Below are 17,848 nucleotides of genomic sequence, written 5' to 3'. Positions count from 1 at the left end.
TTCATTCAGCGCATGCCTTTATTGCATTGTCTTCATCTGAAGTAAGCTAGCTAGCCAACCAACAAAGTTTCACGTTGTGTCATGCAGGCAATGTGCAGCAGGCTGCAGTGGTGGTGGGGGTGCGCGGTGGCACTAGCGCCAGCCTTGGGGTCACTGACCGAGGGGTGCTGCTCTTCAAGTTTGTGCGCCAGCCCGAGTGCTTGCGGCCAGGCAGCCGCCTGCTCTTCCACCAGGGGCATGCCCGGGGCATTGGCAGGGTGCTCCAGGTTTACCCACTCCATGCACCTGCACTGCCTCCTCCACACTGAGATGACCCCTGCAGGTCGGCAGACGGGGCCTTTTGAGACCCTACTTCTTTGACCCTCTTTGTGCCTCTGTCCAAACTTCTTTTTCAGCATCCTCTTCTTTGTCTGTAGCCATTTGTGAACATTAGTGGTGATGATTGCAGCATGAGATTGACAGGTGCACCTGAATTTGACCAAGGAAGTTAAAGGGCCACAGAAAGGGATGTTTGAGCTTGGCTTTAAAATGTTTGCACTATGTAGAGTACAGGCCACCAAGCGTTCATGCCGTGTACGAGACCTCAAAAGCGAGCGGGAAATTTACAATACATTTTTAAAAATTCCCGCTTTCGCACCTTGCGGCGACGCGCGGTGCTGGGTTTTCGCGCTAAAACCTTGCAGACGACGTCACGTCTTGCAAATGATGTCAGCAGCCGGGGGTTATCATTGGTTCAGAGCGCCAAATTCTTTCAGGCCTCACGTGCTACCGCGGCCGCGGCCACTCCGCGCGCTCCGCAGCCGGCGGAGGAGTGCCACCGTTTTGGCATGCGAGAGGAGAGGGAAAGTCGCAAAGACGCGGAAGTTCAAATTTTGACTGCATATAACTCAGCTTCCACAAAACGCATTAAAATAATTCTTGCTGGGGGATAATTATGAACCATCGTCTTTTCACATCCCAGACATATTGCACCTTTATTGAGACCCCCTTTCTGGGTTCCTTTAAGGATCAGGGGAAAGAAGAAAAAAAAAACTTCTGGAGCAGCACTGGCCTGATTAAGCACTTTGACCACTGGGCTCATGCAAGAGTAGGTCTCCTCAATTTGGCTGCACTTTCTGCACCAGTTCAGGAGGTGCAGCATTCTTGCACTCGATTTGACAGTGCAGCTAGCGCCACCTGCACTTTGGCACTCGATTTGACTTGGTGCTGCACGAGTTCTTCTGCACTGCTGCACTAGCCTCCCGGCAAGTTCTTTTCTCGTAGCAAGTAGTGCTTTTTCGTTGCAAGTAGTGCAAGGTGCTTGGTGCGCTCCGCAGCAGAAGGCTCCGCGGCCATGCTTGTTTTAGTGAGCAGCGTTGAGAGCATGGTTGAGACGGCCACGTACCCGTGATAGACGCGGCACCAGCACCGTGCCCTCACCAAACAGCTGAAATGACAGCGTGTCACGAATCTCCCTGGAGAACACTCGGACCGAAAGAATGGACTAGGCGACAGGTGTACCCACACAGATGCACATTTAATATACCCTACGTGACACACACACTAGAACACAAAACTAACAAAACTAACACAAAACACAAAGAATAAAAATACAGACGACCCAGAAACACTGCTACCAGCGTCTATTACTAGCATTCTATTGTTAGAGATTAGCGTTCGTGCTCACGGTTGGTTCGGTGCTGCTGCAGTGTTGTATGGATGCAGTAGCCGGCGTCGATGCAGCGTTCGACGTGCTTGGGCTGGCATCGCTGACGGCGTCGCTGGCTGCGTCGTATAAGCTCCCAGTACAAGCGCCCGTGGATGTGATGCCGGTGTTGTTGGCGTTGGGGGCACCACCCGGATGGGTGGCAACAGCGCTGGAGACACCCCTGGCCGTAGCAGGTGGTAGCGTCCTCCGTTGACTCCCCATAACGGGCTCAGGCACGGCAGGAAGTCCACGATGCGAAGCCGTAGAACGCGAGCTCACCGGAGCGGTAGCCGACGTCGCTCTATTCCAGCCGCAGCGTCCCTGACCTGCCGGAGCCTCCGCATCTCTGTTCTTCTGCCCCCCCCCCCCGTGCCTCGCTCTCCCTCGCCCTTTAATAGCCTTGGCGTTAGTCCACGTAAGCCTTGTCGTTGTCTTCTTCTTCTCTTCTGCACTAATCATCTCTTTCCACCTCACCGAATGCTTCTTCTTCATCTTCTTTAGTCTTCGGTTAATCCACGTCGTCTTCTTCACACATCTTTCCTTCATAATTTTATTTTAGACTCCTTATTATATATGACACAGTGCGTGTTATGTATGTGCATGTGTGTGCATGTCTGTGTACGTGCGTAAGCTACTGGCTGGCATGGCGCACTGCGTATGGGTTCTCGTCTTTCTGTCCAGCCTCGCACGTTCCTTTACACCATTTCTCTTTTGTGTGCAAATATGATTATTGCACGCAGCACGGTGGAGCGTGAGGCATATGGTGAGATAAGTATTTTAATACATGGGTGATCGCAACATTGTTTGTGATGACTCACTGCGACATCAGTACCTCCGCTAAGTCCGTTTACAGCAGCGACTGGCCTTGAGGTCACCATCAGCCCATGCCTTCGCCTGCTGGTTAGACACTGATAGTCACTCCGCCATCACCGTCCGCCGAGAGTGAATGCGAGTTGTTGGGTTCAAATATAGCCCAAGTTGTCAGGCAACTCTTTCGTCGATCTGTAATTGGCTGACAACCGAAGTCACTCTTCGCATAATGGCTAAGTCTCGAGTGCAAGTCTGAATAACCACTGCAATTCAAATGTTTGTTGCCTCTTCAAAGTACCGGTGACTTGGTGACGGTCGACTGGCTTGCGCCACTTTGCACAATGCAACAAAAATGACAATGTCAAATTCTGCATCACTTGAAATTGCCACTCCACGAGATGCGCTACTTCGAACAAATGCATAGCGTTCAATACAACTAGCACAATCCCACGCATATCTCAAGACTATGCGACAAGAACCAACACATGGCTACAGCAGACAAATGTTCTGCACTTTTGCACTCGATTTGGCCACTGCATCGAGAGCACTAGTGTCAGGGTGCACTCGCGCTGCAAGAACTGGCACTGCACTGGCACGGCATTTTTATGAACTAGTGCAGAAAGTGCTGCCAAATGGAGGAGACCAAGTATTGCTTGTGCTTCTCCACTGGTGCTCCAACCGCCTTTTCATCTATTCCACCGTTTCTCAATATGGCTGCTCATTTGTGCCGTGGAAACCAAGTGTTTTCACTAACCTGTGCGCAGTGGTGTCTGGGCTGTCTGGTGCAAGTTGCTATGCAGTAGCCGTGGTCCTCTTGTGAGTTGGCCTGATCGTGCGAGGCAGCAGTTCCCAAGATATGGGGCACAACAAGACGACATGCTCAGTGGTCTTTCCTTGCCATCTAGCACAGTGTTTCCAAGTGGCAGCATGAGAGCAGATTATTTTTGCAATTTTGGAATGCAAGTGAAGATTGTACTAGGAAAGATGCTCAGTGAAGGCTGCAAGAGCTGTAGCTTATTTTGGATTTTCTGTTTTCTGCTCTCTTTCTCTGGCTTTTTTTTTTTGATGCCAGCCTAACAAAAATGCTTCAGAGGAGGGGGTTCTGCCACGAATAAGCGTTCTTGATTATTTGGTCATTTCTGAGATCGGTGCCACTATTTTCGTGGCCCAGTCATTCTGGAAGGCTTCTTGACTATGTTGGCAATCTATCCCCACGCCCAGGCTGAATGCAATCTACTGCTTTATGCTGTTCACTATTGGAAGCCTACTTGTGCAAATGAAGAGAGAAATTTTGTGATGTCCACAGCTGTGCATGTGTCACTGCATTATGTCTGAACTTCAATCAAAAGCCATATAGTGCCTGAGGTAAATTTTTGGGCTTAGATCTTTTGCTGTTGTTTATTATTGACCAAAATAGACACCCTCATAATAGCTACTTAATGATTTCAATTGATGCCATCAAAGAGTGCTGTTACTCAACCCTTTTTGTTCGTTTTTACATTCCTTGTAAGTTTCAAGTTGCATGGTTCCGCTGTGAATGCTAAGCTTGCCAACAAGGGTGCTTCTGCTTCATTTGCTTTTGAAACTGACGTGAGCTGTTAGCAAATATTTGAAAGTACACAGTAAAATTCGATGCGTTCTCGGTTAATTTGCTCAAAGTTACCGGCAACAAAAATGACCCTTAGAGTTACACTATTTTTATTCCGGGTAATACTTTCTACGATAACACGATTTTCCTTCTACTACATTCAAAATCTCGACAAATCCTGGTTGTACATTACATTTAGTGACCAACTGCTCATGTGCGAATACGAGTGGGCCCAACCTGGGGTAATGCGACAGAGCTGGAATGCAGTGGCAGTCGCCTACCATGATAGCTTCTCCGCAGTACCATGGTGCAAAGGGGTGAGGCACCAAAAACAAAGCAGTGCGTTTACAAACAAGCGGGCCATTTCCATGAGGACGTGATGTGAAGAGGAACGTGGTGGTTTCTTCCCTTCTTTGGAATGCCTTAGGCATAAAGGGCAAATCATCTGAGTACTGTTACAACGATGCTGTTACATACGAGCAGCTGGCAAAGGACAGGGTTAATTGGAGAGGCATGGGAGAGGCCTTTGCCACGCAGTGGGTGTAGTCAAGCTGACGATGATGATGAGGCCGGGTCTGGTGCATTAATGCAAGGGGGCAAAGCATTTGTAAGCGAGGAAGAGGTATATTTTCACACTTCCCGTTAGTGGACCTGATGTGTTGTGAACTTTCACAGCATCAGTGCGGACTGAATTCTGCTAGCACTAGAAAAGCAGCTGCTCAGACCTTGTGCCAAGGGATGCTAACCGCGATTTTTATAAAGTAAATAGAAAATTATAGGAGACACCTAAGCTCCGCCTTAAGGGTATGACGCGAAAGCGCAATGGGTTAATTCCCATATATGCAGAAGGTCACTTCTACTTTACATTCATAGGTAGATCCCTGGGAGTCTTCATACCCCTGAATGAAAAGCTTAAACTGTGTGAAAAGGTTAAGGGAAGAGAAAGGAACAGACACAACAGTCACTAACGCAGACCGTCAGCTTTATTTTCGTAAGAAACGCAAGCCGCATTTGTGTGCCCTTTGGCGCGCTGATAAGTTGCGGCACACAAGATAATCTCCGGAATGAAACAAAATGGAGCAGAAAATTCAGAAGTAAAGCTAACTCTGTGCCGGCCCTTACAATCTTAAGATAATGCTCTGCAAGCACACATTGAACTACAAAGCGAAACCAGCATACAGGAAGTATCTCATCATGAAAAGATGAATAAACTTGCAAACAGTCAACAGTGCAAAACTGTCCAACAGCAGTTGAAGCTTACGTAAAGAAAAACAGCTGTGAGTAAGGCACCGAGTCAAAAGAAAACTACGGACATGCACAAACTGTGCAAAGGCCCAAAAAATCGGCGTCTAAACAGACAGTGAGAAAAAGCACCAAGTCAAGAATAAGACTACTAAAAAAACAGCATCAAAACATGCAGTGAACAAGAAAAGCACACCAAGTCAGGAAGGCTGACAACGAATCGGTTCATGAGGCATCGTCAAAAAAAAGGCTCCACGTAAAGGAAACTGCACTCGAAGCTACATGGAAAAACCTCTGAAAACCACCAAGTCAGAATTAAAACCTTTTCTCCCTGACTACTGAAGCTGAATCAGGCACAAGTACACAAGTGACTTTCTATAAGGTGCCCTACACAAAACCTTCTAAAAACGAGAATTCTTTCAATGTGAGGGATATGGACGTCTTGCTGACGGAGTTGTCAGATGTGCCTGCGTGAAAAGCTTCAATAACCAATCTTCCCCGTCTGTCCTTTGCCTTTGCCAAAAAATTGGCGGTGGTTTAGCTCCGGCTAAACCTGGAGTGACGCGATAGCCACAGCTGGCCGAGTGGAACTTGGTCACGTGACCAACCACGTGACGAACCGCGTGATCAGCCACGTGACATCGTGGCAGTGCAGCCACAGGGTGGCGCGCCGCCACGCTGAAGGCTCGAAATGCTACCATAATGTAGCTATCGCTACAAAACCTGGTTCTTTTAAAGCAAGGAGCACAGCCTTTTTCCTCGCAGTTCTTGCAGTGGTCAGCCAGGAATCCATCTGTTTTGTTTTTTACATTGTTACAGTACTCTTGCGCCCTTTCATTGAAACATCTGCCTGTCTGGCCTATGTATGCCCTACCGCAACTCAGTTGAATGCTGTAAACCACACCTGATACAGAGTCAGTATACTTGTTTCCATGATTGATAGTGCAGCGGTTCATTTGTTTTCTTGTTTTCATGGCACCACTGCAAGAACCGCTACGATAAAAGCTGCGCTCCTTGCTTTGAAAAAAACCAAGTTTTTGGCAAGGGCAAAGGACAGATGGGAAAGACTGGTTATTGAAGCTTTTCACACAGGCACATCTGACAACTACGTCAGCAAGACGTCCATATCCCTCACCTTGAAAGAATTCTCGTTTTTAGAAGGTTTTGTGTAGGGCACCTTATAGAAAGTCTCTTGTGTACTTGTGCCTGATTCAGCTTCAGTAGTCAGGGAGAAAAGGTTTTAATTCTGACTTGGTGGTTTTCAGAGGTTTTTCTATGTAGCCTCGAGTGCAGTTTCCCTTACGTGGAGCCTTTTTTTGACGATGCCTCATGAACTGATTTGTTGTTAGTCGTTTTGTTCCTGACTTGGTGTCTATTTTTTTTGTTCACTCTGTGTTTTAATGCTGTTTCTTTAGTAGTCTTATTCTTGACTTTGTGCTTTTTCCCACTGTCTGTTTAGACGCCGATTTTTTGGGCTTTTCCACGGTTTGTGCGTGGTTTTCTTTTGACTCGGTGCCTTATTCACAGCTGTTTTTCTTGATGTAAGCTACAACTGCTGTTGGACGGTTTTGCATTGTTGACTGTAAGTTTGATTCATGTTTTCATCATGAGATACTTCCTGTATGTTGATTCCACTTTGTAGTACAATGCGTGCTTGCAGAGCATTATCATAAGATGGTAAAGGCCGGCCCAGAGTTAGTTTTACTTCTGAATTTTCATGCTCTATGTTGTTTCATTCCGGAGATTATCTTGGGTGCCGCAACTTATCAGCGTGGCGGAGAGCGTTTAAATACGGCTTGTGTTTCTTACGTTAGTAATTGTTGTGTATGTTCCTTTCTCTTGTCTTAACCCTTTCCCGCAGTTTACCCTTTCCATTCAGACTGAACCAACTAGCCCGACAAATCTTATTGCTCATACACCTCCTGGTGCAGTGGGGGGACACGTGGGTCTTGACATGAAAATTAGTATTATTAAAGATATCGTAATGAAATTGGGTATGCTTATGTGTCTCTTCTTCCTGTATTCAAAAATATAATTAATTTTAGTATAGCTCAATTAGTTCCAATAATATGCAAAAATAACAAGCCTAATTAGCTAAATTCTTGTGGGTCATTAAGACTGTCGACATTTTTCGGTTTCGATTGAAATGGAGCCGCAGCCAAGGACCTGCCATCTGGAGCTATGCTAATTATACTGTTGTTGAAGTACATCACCATATAAAAATGTCAAATTTTCTCAAAGCACCATAATTATGGCTCAAAAAATCTTAAACGTTTGAGTCAGCCAAACAAAAACAGCATAGCTCCACAGTTTTGTTCTTTCAAAATTCAACGGGATAAGGTTAACTGAAACTGTGCCATAAAAGAATAATAAAAACTTCCGCAAGGTTAGTCATATTTGCAAAAAACACGAAGCTGAGAAAATCATATTTGATGTGCGCGTGCCATGGCCATTCGGAGGTTGTTGTAGATGCCTGGAAAAACGTATTCGGACGTTCCAAACATATTGCACAGCAGCGAGTAATATTGGGATTTGTGAAGGAGCTCGTGTCTCCTGTTCAGCAATGCGCCAGTGCCCTGCCATGGTAGGTGCTCTCAGTGGTGGGCCTTGTGTAGCCCAGGTTGCTCTTGCGGAGTGACCATTATTAGTTTAGCTGCCACCTGCCACAATGGGCAGTTTGCTCACTATTTAATGGGCAGGTCACGTGATCTAGGTGGCCCACCTGCCTTCTAGGTTGCTGTCTGGGGACAACCTTTTCGCTCACAGTGTCGACACCAGATTTTCTGGACAATGAGGACTTCAATGCGATAGCGTTAAAATGTCGCTGAATGCCTTTGTACCTCATTCAACGGTTACATTTGTCAAAATTGGGCAGTTTGGATGATACATTTCCCAGACAATATGATATTCCCTACATTCCTTTTTCAAAGAATCGGTGATGTTTTACTGTATGTGCCTGCCAAGACAGCCACAAGACCATTTGTTGCTGTGCTGGAAAGAAGTGTGCTGCTTCACAATTGGATCAGCACCAACTTTCTTTGCTGGCAGAATGTGCAGTGTTCTGTTTTCTGGTTCCTTAATATTTCACTGCAGTGTTGAGAGTAGTCATTTAGGCTTACACCTGATAATGCATGTTTGCAGTTAAAAACTGGTTTAGAAACCTTTACCACTGGTTCAATGCATCATAAAGAAGCACACTACATTTATGCAGTGCTTGCAGCAACCACCACTGCAGATGCTCTTCTCCCAAGGACTTGGATGCATGCTTGAGTGACTCCGGCTGCTGGCCATCTGCCTGCCTTGGCGTCGGCTGGCGATTGAGTGGTGCCTCTGCGGTGGTGCCTTGTCTGGAAATGGCATGTGTTGCTGGATTGGGTGGCCCTCCCCTCACTGGCATTTTGTGAAAGTGCCACCCCTACTCAGTGATCTGAATGGGCTTTCATCATCATCAGCACACAACCATGTTCCAGTGGTAGCCTTGTGAGCTGTCGCAATCTCTCACCGACCTGCCCCTTCCAACCTGCGAAGAACTCTTCTTTAAAATTTTAGTGTTTTAGTGAGGTCACTCCTCGGAACTCTGCGGCACGTGATCTTCAAAACTTGTTTTTGTGATGCCTGATATGATCAGTGTCTTATGTACAAAAATAGCACTGCACTAGTCATTGCAAGTGCAAAGACCCGGTCTCATGTTGCTGTAGGCTTTGCGCTGAATATGCGTGAAAAGAGTTTGGAAAAAGAATAAAGTTTTTATTGTTATGAGTTTCATCCAGTGCATGCTTTTTCAGAGGACACTGGTGGTTGTGGTTACGAGTGCAGCAGGCATTCTTTTTGGCCTTCTGTTAGCAAGTGCATTGCGATTTCATCACTGTTTGCCTCAATAAGCTAGGTTTTACTGCACGAGGTTTCATGTACAGTCGAAGCTCATTGCAACACATTCTCGTTATTCAAAACGTATCTAGGGTACAGTTAATGCAAAAAAGAAGGACAGGCACAATTGTAAAAAACCGTTGAGGCAAATTCATGAAGCTTTATTTTTTATTTGGAAAGGGCTGTCTTAGTCTTTAAATGAACTGAGAGGAGCCTTGCTTTGAATTTGTAATGCATAATTACAGACAATAGGCAGAGCAGTTGTCCTACTGCTCTAGAATGCCTTGATTGTTTCAATGTATTGAATGAGTTTGTACGAGATCTCTTTAAAAAAAATTTCTTTTGCAGCATTTTCATGCAACTATATTTATCACTCCCAAGAAAGGTCAGTGATGATGGTTTGCGACATGCAATTGGCTAATGACACTGCAATGCAGCCTTCTCTTTAATTTTCTCTTTTCATTCCGTGTTTTCTCCAGGCTGCCCGGATGCCAGCGCTAGCATCAGAGTGGCCTAGTTTTCGTCACTTTTATGGGAAGTTGGTTGTGTAGGCCATAATTGTTGCCAACAGCCTTGTACGAATGACAATGGGGAATCACCGTTGCATCATGGGAGATGGAAGCATTCATTTTGACTAACCTCCACCTGCCAGCCACACTTGGTTAATGCGCAGGTGCCAGAGCCGATGGTGGGAAGGACAGAAAACGCTTCGCCTCCCTGCTGTAGGAGGTGGCGGCCTCACCTGATTTGATGGCGAATTTCACAAAGCTGATGCACGGCTGGTCTCGAGAGGAGCGCGCTCCCCCCACGAGACCACCTGTGGCTGATGGTGTTGACCATTGCGGCTCCATGTTTGACAGGGAATGAAGCACATAACTCAAAGTGGTATTGCTTGATGACTAGTTGTAACAGCTGTTCTGGACCAAATTTTACCGCAAATTTAGTCCATTCCAAGTGCTGGTATTTTGTAACCAGGTCCGTTAAAACTGAAACATGTTGGATTTAAAATGTGTTGTGAGCAAACAAAATTAGTCGTAATGTCCGTAATATCCGGCTGTCCGTTTTATCCAGATCCATTGTAACGAATGTTGACTGTATATCACTAAGTGATTTCTTGGACTCTACAGGGATTGCTCACGTGTCTGGAAACATACCTTCGTGCGGAGATGGCCGATAAGGTAAGAGGGCGCTGTACAGCCAACAAGCCCGTGTCAAGTGCTTTGCCAGCATTGGCTTTCAATTTAAAGGACTATAGAAACCCAATTTTATTGCGTTTCTTTTCAAATCATGCGTTAGACATCACATAGATCATCACGTGGTTTTCGCCTACAACCGCGCAATAACATATAATTTAATTTCTTCTCTTATGCTTTGGCTTCATCAACTGAATGATAGCTGTGACGCGTAGTCATATTTAGGTCACGTGACGCATGAAAATGACAATATAAATGCTGATACATAGTTTTAACTCACTACAGCACTTAAACCAGCCTGCTAGAATCCCAGCAAACTACGTATGGGTAGTTGCCGTTTTTTCTGTGACTCGCGTGACATGTACAGGAACTACATGTCACAGCTATCGTTCGGTTGATGAAACCGGAACTGCGTCAGGCTTAGAGTTTCAAAATATTACCTAGAGGGAAAGCTGGCACCACTGTCTATGCGAGTTTCTAAAGGAGCCACGAAAGAGCACTTCACCCACTATGGGAATGCCAGGAAGACAGCAAGGCGCACTTCGCTTGGCCCTAAAACATAACTACGACTGCAGAAATGCAAAATTTTAAAAATTATATGTTGAAAGGAAACGGTGTTTTGCAACCTGTATGTCCTGTAATAAAATATGCTTACTGTACATATTTGCAATAAATGAGCAGAAAATCACGATAACCGGTTTTGGTCATGGCTAGATACCCGCCGTTGTGGCTCAGTGGTTAGGCACTCGGCTACTGATCCGGAGTTCTCGAGTTCGAACCTGATCGCGGCGGCTGCGTTTCGTTGGAGGCGAAACGCTAAGGCGCCCGTCCGCTGTGCGATGTCAGTGCACGTTAAGGATCCCCAGGTGGTCGAAATTATTCCGGAGCCCTCCACTACGGCACCTCTAATTTTTCCTTTCTTCCACTCCCTCCTCTACCCCTTCCATTATGGCGCCGATATGCCATTTCCTTTCCCCAAAAACCGTGTTTCTCACTATTAACTAGAGGGAAAGCTGGCGCCCGCCTTTGGGAGTTTGCATGGAGCTTCCTCGAGACCACCTGTACCTGAATTACCATGGGCGCTCTTAAGCATCATGGGGCGAAGCATAGAGCTACTGCAGAACCACAACTTTTGGACAAAAAATAATGAAAAAACAAACGCTGTTCGATAATCAAAAATGTCTTAGCATTCAATATCCTGTCTATAAATTGCAACAAACGAGCAGAAAAGCATGTAAATATAAAGTTTGCCCAAAATAAGCGGTGGCTTGCTTTCCTATTGGCCAAGTATTGCAGACAATAAAAGCCAACATTTCGTATTTAACAGGCACTTTTTTAAAAATAAATATATTTTTGAAAAAAGTTTTGTCGCTTCAACACTTTAATGGATTTTTAATGACATTTAAAAAACAAAAATTATTTATTTGCGTTTTGTGGTGTTGCGTTTTCGCTACTATAGCTTTTGTGCACTATGTTTGCGTCGTGGACTAGAATATTGGTTTAGTGACGCGAACGGAGGCGCGCGGCAGCGGAACGGCTGAAGCAAGGCGCCTCTCCTCGCCGCAAAGGGCACCACCGCGCCTTTTACTAGCTCCGCGCCTCTGCCGCCGTGCTGGCCCGGCAGTAGGAACGGCTCAACACTTGCTTTTTCGCGCCTCACTGCTGGTGTTTTAGGTCCAAATTCTGCATCTGTTAAGCTTCATTTATTTCTGTCGCACCCAGCTGAGTGCGTGGGAAAACTTACTAATGGAATGAAAGGGTTTTATAAGCTAGTAGACAGCTACAGGAGTGTGTGTGACACGTCTATAGCGTACGTTTTATAGCGTACATGTTGTCACTGTTGGAGCACCTAATATAATAGAACGTGTAAGTTTCAGTTAGCTGATGACAAGCAGAGTGAGCCAGGATCTGGTTAGGCATGCATCTTATCAGAATTGTGCGCCAGTCTTCATTCTTGCATGCTGCAATACCCATATCCAGCGCCTGACCAGACGTTCGTAGTTATACTGGAATCTGCCTTGCATTTAACAACCCTTCCCACTCAGTTTCTACGGGAAACCTCGAGCCTGGCATCCTCATTGTCATTTTGTACGCAGATGCTGGCCAGCAAAGCTGTCCCAGTGGCACACGCAGGAGCTTGATAATAAATTCTAGATGCAGGCATGCAGATGCAGCAGGCGCAGCACTTAATAATAATAATTGGTTTTTGGGGAAAGGAAATGGCGCAGTATCTGTCTCATATATCGTTGGAAACGTGAACCGCGCCATAAGGGTTGGATAAAGGAGGGAGTTAAAGAAGAAAGGAAGAAGGAGGTGTCGTAGTGGAGGGCTCCGGAACAATTTCGACCACCTGGGAATCTTTAACGTGCACTGACATCGCACAGCACACGGGCGTCTTTAGCGTTTTGCCTCCATGAAAACGCAGCCGCCGCGGTCGGGTTCGAACCCGGGAACTCTGGATCAGTATAGCCGAGCGCCCTCCGCTGAGCCACCGCGGGGGGTCAGGCGCAGCACTTAATTCTGAAAATACCGCCGTACCATTCCACTTGCACTGTAGCATCAAGTGGCAGGCGGCCAATATTCTAATGGAGAAGCTTGGGCGTGTTGGTGGTGGATCATTCTTAAAACACAGCGCTAACAATTCGAGGGAGCGGAGACAATAGCTAAGGGGCGATCGAAAGAAACGCGAACAGAGCGGAGCCTATATAGGCGCTCCGCTATTCGAAGGAAGGAAGGAAGGCCTCAGACGTTGCTGGCACATACCAACTACGGGGGAGTGGCCAAGACACAGGCGGTTAATTACTGGATACAGGAAAGTTTTGACGGGAGAAGGAGTGGTAATAGTATGTAGTCTGATAGATTGGAAGAGGGAAGGACAGCGGTCCTGTTAACTTGGAGATCGCATTTCTTTTGATTGCGCTTTTACTTCGGTGGTAGCTAAAGGACGCCAGAGTCGTCCGTAATGTTTTCTAGGATGACTCTAACGTCTTTTTCTTACCACCGAGGTAAAAGCGCGATCAAAAGAAATTCCGACAGGGAGCGCGTAGGCGCCGGGTTGTTAGTGCCAAAAGGGCACTGTAGTGCAGCACGCAAGCGAAGCAGCTAGGCTCAGTGGAGCTCTGGAATAGGGGCCCAACCTTGCTGAAAGAGGTCAAGCGTCGACAGCGATGAAGACGAAGACCGAACCGCCAATCTCTTAAGAGACCTCAATAAAGTTTTTTTTTCTCTCTCTCTCTCTCTCGCGTTTCTTTCCATCGCGATCGAATTAGTACACACGAGCGCTCATGTGTACGTCTTGTGCGCTCGTATATGTAGCAAAAAAAAAAAAAAGATGGCGTCTTGAAGACCGGCTGTGAAGGCTGTCTGAATTTGCTTCTGATGACTAAAGAAGCGACAGCGAACTCAAGCCAGCCGAGTTCACTCGCATGAACGACAAGGTGACAATTAGTTTCGTCCCTCTGCAAGGCCGCCTCTACAAATTGTAGCTGACCTGGAAAATACTTGCATGGCATGCTTTAGCCTCCTATAAAGCTGCATGCAGACAGTACCCTTGATATTTTACAGGTGTCTAAGGCAAAAAACAGAGCCTCTGGCTCTCTGGCCACTGTGAAAATTTGGCAGCCGAGCTTACTGCTGTAGTGCCTAGCTATCACTACTTTTTACATAACAAAACCGCCTTCCATTTTTGAACGACCGGAAGTGAAAAGATTCTGAGTATCAGAAAATTAGTCGGTGCGCTTAGACCTGGAAAGGACCTGTTAGGGTGAAATTCCATTGCACATAATTTCGGCTGATTGCTCGAAGAATGTGCCTGCCAGGAAGCCAAGATTTGCTATAATTTTTATTTTACAAATATTTGCACTAAGCCTTGCCTAAAATTGGGGTGAAAATGTTTTTAACCGTGGATAAATTTTTGTGAATAAAATGTGTTTCTGAAGCCGCTGAAACGCTTCAGGAAAAGTTATTTACGAGATCACTCGTACACTGCCCTCACAGGTGAATCACTAGGGTGGCTCAATAGTCGCATGTAAACAAAATCAGCTCAGTAAGAGATGCACTTAATCAAATTGCATCCACTAGCAAAACTATGAGCATTTCGCATTGCCCTTTGTCGGTAGCAGACGACCGATGCGATTTTACATCATCGCCAAAATGCGTAAAGGGGCACGGTGAGGAAAAAAGGTGCCTAGGAGGTTACGTTGAAGTTAGTTGAAGCCAATGGCATGCAGGTTTCTTAACTAGGAGCGTATTATGCACCCCATCGTTACGACGATGAGGAGAAACATACACAAGCTCCTGAAGCAGCAGCGACGGCGCCGCTAGAAAAAGTTGCAGTGGCGCCAAGCTCTGCGAGAAAGCTGCTTCTCGTGTGGAAGGAGCCTCCCGAAAAGGCTGTTTAGAGGCATCCATTCTCACCCCTGTGGGGGCTTCACAATACCACCTCAGATGTACAACAAAGCAGACTGCACTCAAGACGGGGATCTCCTGGCCCCATCCTCGTCCTGGTGGGGGCTTCACAATACCCCCTCAGTGGGATAACAAAGTGGACTGTACGTGCTCAAGATAGGAGGGGCTGTTCCCCTCAGGTTCATATGCTGGGCATGAGCCGACACGATTTGGGACAAAATACGTCAGCGGGATCATGTGATCGCCGCTCGGCGAATAGTACGTGTTACGAGCGGCGCGGGGAAAACAGTCGCGCAACTTTGCTGCCCCCTGCGGGATCATATTTAGGAACAGTAGCCCCATGTAAAGTCACTGGAACGGGAAAAGTACCGCAACCAGCCGCCATATTTGGTCCAGCGCCGCTTGCTGTGCACGCTTATCTTGGCCCATAAGAGCAAGTGCTACGTAATGCTCCGGATTATCTGTGTGCCGGCGGCCGCGAGAAAGAAGCGAGCGGACCATTTATGGCGGGGAATGACCGCGTCACCGCGGAGAACGAATCGGGAACGCACGCGCGCTGGCCGGCCGGCGCGGCGGCGAGAGAAAACGAATGCGGTACTTTTCCCGTTCCAGTGACTTTAGCCCCATGATGCTTTGAGCGCCCATGGTGGCACAGGTGCAGCGCCTCCAGTTATAATAGTCAGAAACTCTATGAGAATAATAATTGGTTTTGGGGGAAACGAAATGGCGCAGTATCTGTATTCTAGGCACTTATCTGTATCATATATCGGCGGACACCTGAACCACGCCGTAAGGGAAGCGAGAATTCTCCTACCCCAAGTAATTATTAAGTAACGGCCATGTGCATGCTGACAATTAAGTGCAACATGCGGGTATATATTTGCGTGAATTATTTGGTGAAGTGGAAGTCCTTCCTGCATGCACTGCGCGCCCATCGCCAGTCTTCGAAATGAATATCAAATGCAATCCTCGGCGAGTATACGTACGGTTATCAAGTTGCGCTTGTCGAAGTGCTTAATTTTGCGCTTTTAAATTGTCTCCGAGACTCCTACGAGAAATGTGCAGAGTGGTCACACCAGCGGACTGTTGCGTTGTCATTTCACATAAAAAAAAACTTGTCCCCTTCTTTCACATTTCACTGCACAGGTAGCCCAGGTTCCCGCTGGGCAAAACCCAGATTGTTGCGCAAATGGCTCCCAGCAGTGAAGGAGCAAACGGAATTTAGGCCTAGCAGGCACCAGACGCTGCTTAGCTCACTGAGTCGAGCGCATATTCTTACCTACTACCGAGATACCCGGCGCGTTTACGCACCGCCGGCTCCCTCCTTAACCTTAACCCAGGCCTCCCACTGGCGCCGACTCCAGACCCGAGTTGCTACCTACCCTATTCTCTGATTCATGCCCGCTACCCCTCTTCCTGTAAGCTCTGCGGGAAACCGGGAGACTTCCTTCAAGTTCTCCTCACATGTCCTACCTTCCCACACCCTCCATCCCCAACCACGGCGGAGACATACTGGGAGACACTCCTGGCCAGCTCCGCTGATGCTGTCCAGCGCCGGATAATTACCGACGCCCTGAAGCGGATAGCCCTCCAAGGGCTGTCCTTTGCCCTATAAGGGCAGCACCCTAAGGGTTGCCTCGTGCCATGTTAGGGGGTTTGCTTCCCTCTGTATTTCTTGGTAATAAATGTTTTCCACCACCACCACCGAACGCGAACCGTGAAAGTTGCTCGCGCAGCGCACGTCAGAATGCTCAACGTGTCGCTCGTAGCGCCTCAATTCATTTTTCTACATACAGCATTTCAGCGAAAGTGCGCTAGTTGATCCACTATATTTAAAAAACATTCGATGGCAGCGCCATTAGTTTTTGCAGATGCCGTGGTCCCATGATGCTTGCGTGCTTGCTAATAAATACAGCCACTATTCAGTAACTCTACTATGAAACTGAATGGGACTGTGCACGTGTATCTCGCAGCCACTGAAGGTAGTAGGGAATGTGACACGCTTTGATCGAGCGGTCTGCACGGTCTGTGTGCGCCGGCAACCGTGTTGTGTCAGCGGCCGCATCACTTTACAGCCGGCCAGATGTAACGCGTTTTAGAAAGCTATCGTTTTACTTTGTGCAGCGGTTCTTCTGTTGAGAAAGCGCCGTCGTGAGTTCGGTCACTGGATTGCATCAGCTACCATAAGGCCTTGTTTCTTTTAGAAATATGGCAGACCTAGCCGAGCGTATCCTGCAGCATGTCGCCGAACACGGGCCCTGCGACTCTCTGCAATTGGCTCGCGTCTTGAAAGTTGACCATCAGAAAGTCGTTGGAGCCATCAAGAGTATCCAGGCCTTCGGAGACGTAAGTGCCGCTGTCGACAGGCTGATATCCATCATACATACCACAGCGTTGTGTCACTCGGAGGTGAAGTTAATGCCGCTTTCCGCGCAGTCGGCGCGCTATGGGTGAGACGCCCGTAGTCTGATCAGGCCTTGTCGTTGCCGCTTGGCACTTTTCCCGGTCCGGATCCTGAAAATGCTGAAGCTGCGAAAAATGTTGCTCTGCTCAGGTTGCGCGGGGTCTCGTGTGGCGAGCGCACGCAGCGAGAACCAATTGTGAGCTAAAAGGAGGTTATCTCTGCAAAGAAATTAAACAGTTCGTGCGTGGGTTATTTTGAATTACTTACCGATGCTTTCAGTATAATGACTGAAGCTGACGCAGCTTTGCTTTCGTTTCTTGTGGCTCATCTTCCAGCGTGCCAGCATGCGGAGTGCAAACGTCCTATTTTTATTGGTCGAATTTTGATGGAGGCGAAATTCTGGAGGCCCACGTACTGCGCGATGTCAGTGCACGTTAAAAAACTCCAGGGGGTCGAAATATCCGAAGCCCACCGCTACGGCTTCCCACATAGCCTGAGTCACTTTGGGACGTTAAACCCCATATACCAAACCTGGTCTACATTCAGCCTGGGCTGAATAAGCTCTGAGCGCCATATGGCCCCCACTCCGTGGGTACCACCTTGTATCCAGCAAGATTGCACGTATACAACCTCAGATAGCTTGTGAAGGC

General features: G+C 47.3%; 2 protein-coding genes across 4 annotated transcripts in view; both read left to right on the top strand.

Moving 5' to 3' along the window:
* The window catches only part of LOC144111157 (GTP-binding protein 2), a 34,446-nt gene extending 25,354 nt beyond the window's left edge, over nt 1-9,092 (top strand). For 2 of the 3 annotated variants that reach the window (XM_077644313.1, XM_077644315.1), the window contains 2 exons: nt 88-322; nt 8,539-9,092. In XM_077644313.1, coding sequence (XP_077500439.1) covers nt 88-308 — 221 coding nt within the window. In that variant the 3' untranslated portion in view covers nt 309-322; nt 8,539-9,092. The remainder of the gene's footprint in view (nt 1-87; nt 323-8,538) is intronic. The other variant, XM_077644314.1, reaches the window with a different exon arrangement.
* Nucleotides 9,093-16,730: 7,638 nt separating this feature from the next.
* Nucleotides 16,731-17,848, top strand: part of alpha-PheRS (phenylalanine--tRNA ligase alpha subunit) — a 29,242-nt gene continuing 28,124 nt past the window's right edge. The window contains exon 1 of the mRNA XM_077643172.1: nt 16,731-17,140. Within this exon, the coding sequence (XP_077499298.1) occupies nt 17,003-17,140 (138 nt within the window). The 5' untranslated portion in view covers nt 16,731-17,002. The remainder of the gene's footprint in view (nt 17,141-17,848) is intronic.

Source organism: Amblyomma americanum, chromosome 11, assembly GCF_052857255.1.
Source record: "Amblyomma americanum isolate KBUSLIRL-KWMA chromosome 11, ASM5285725v1, whole genome shotgun sequence".
In the NCBI taxonomy this organism is placed as follows: domain Eukaryota; kingdom Metazoa; phylum Arthropoda; class Arachnida; order Ixodida; family Ixodidae; genus Amblyomma; species Amblyomma americanum.
The sequence above is the reverse complement of the archived record's forward strand: the minus strand, read 5'-3'. Positions and strand labels throughout refer to the sequence as shown.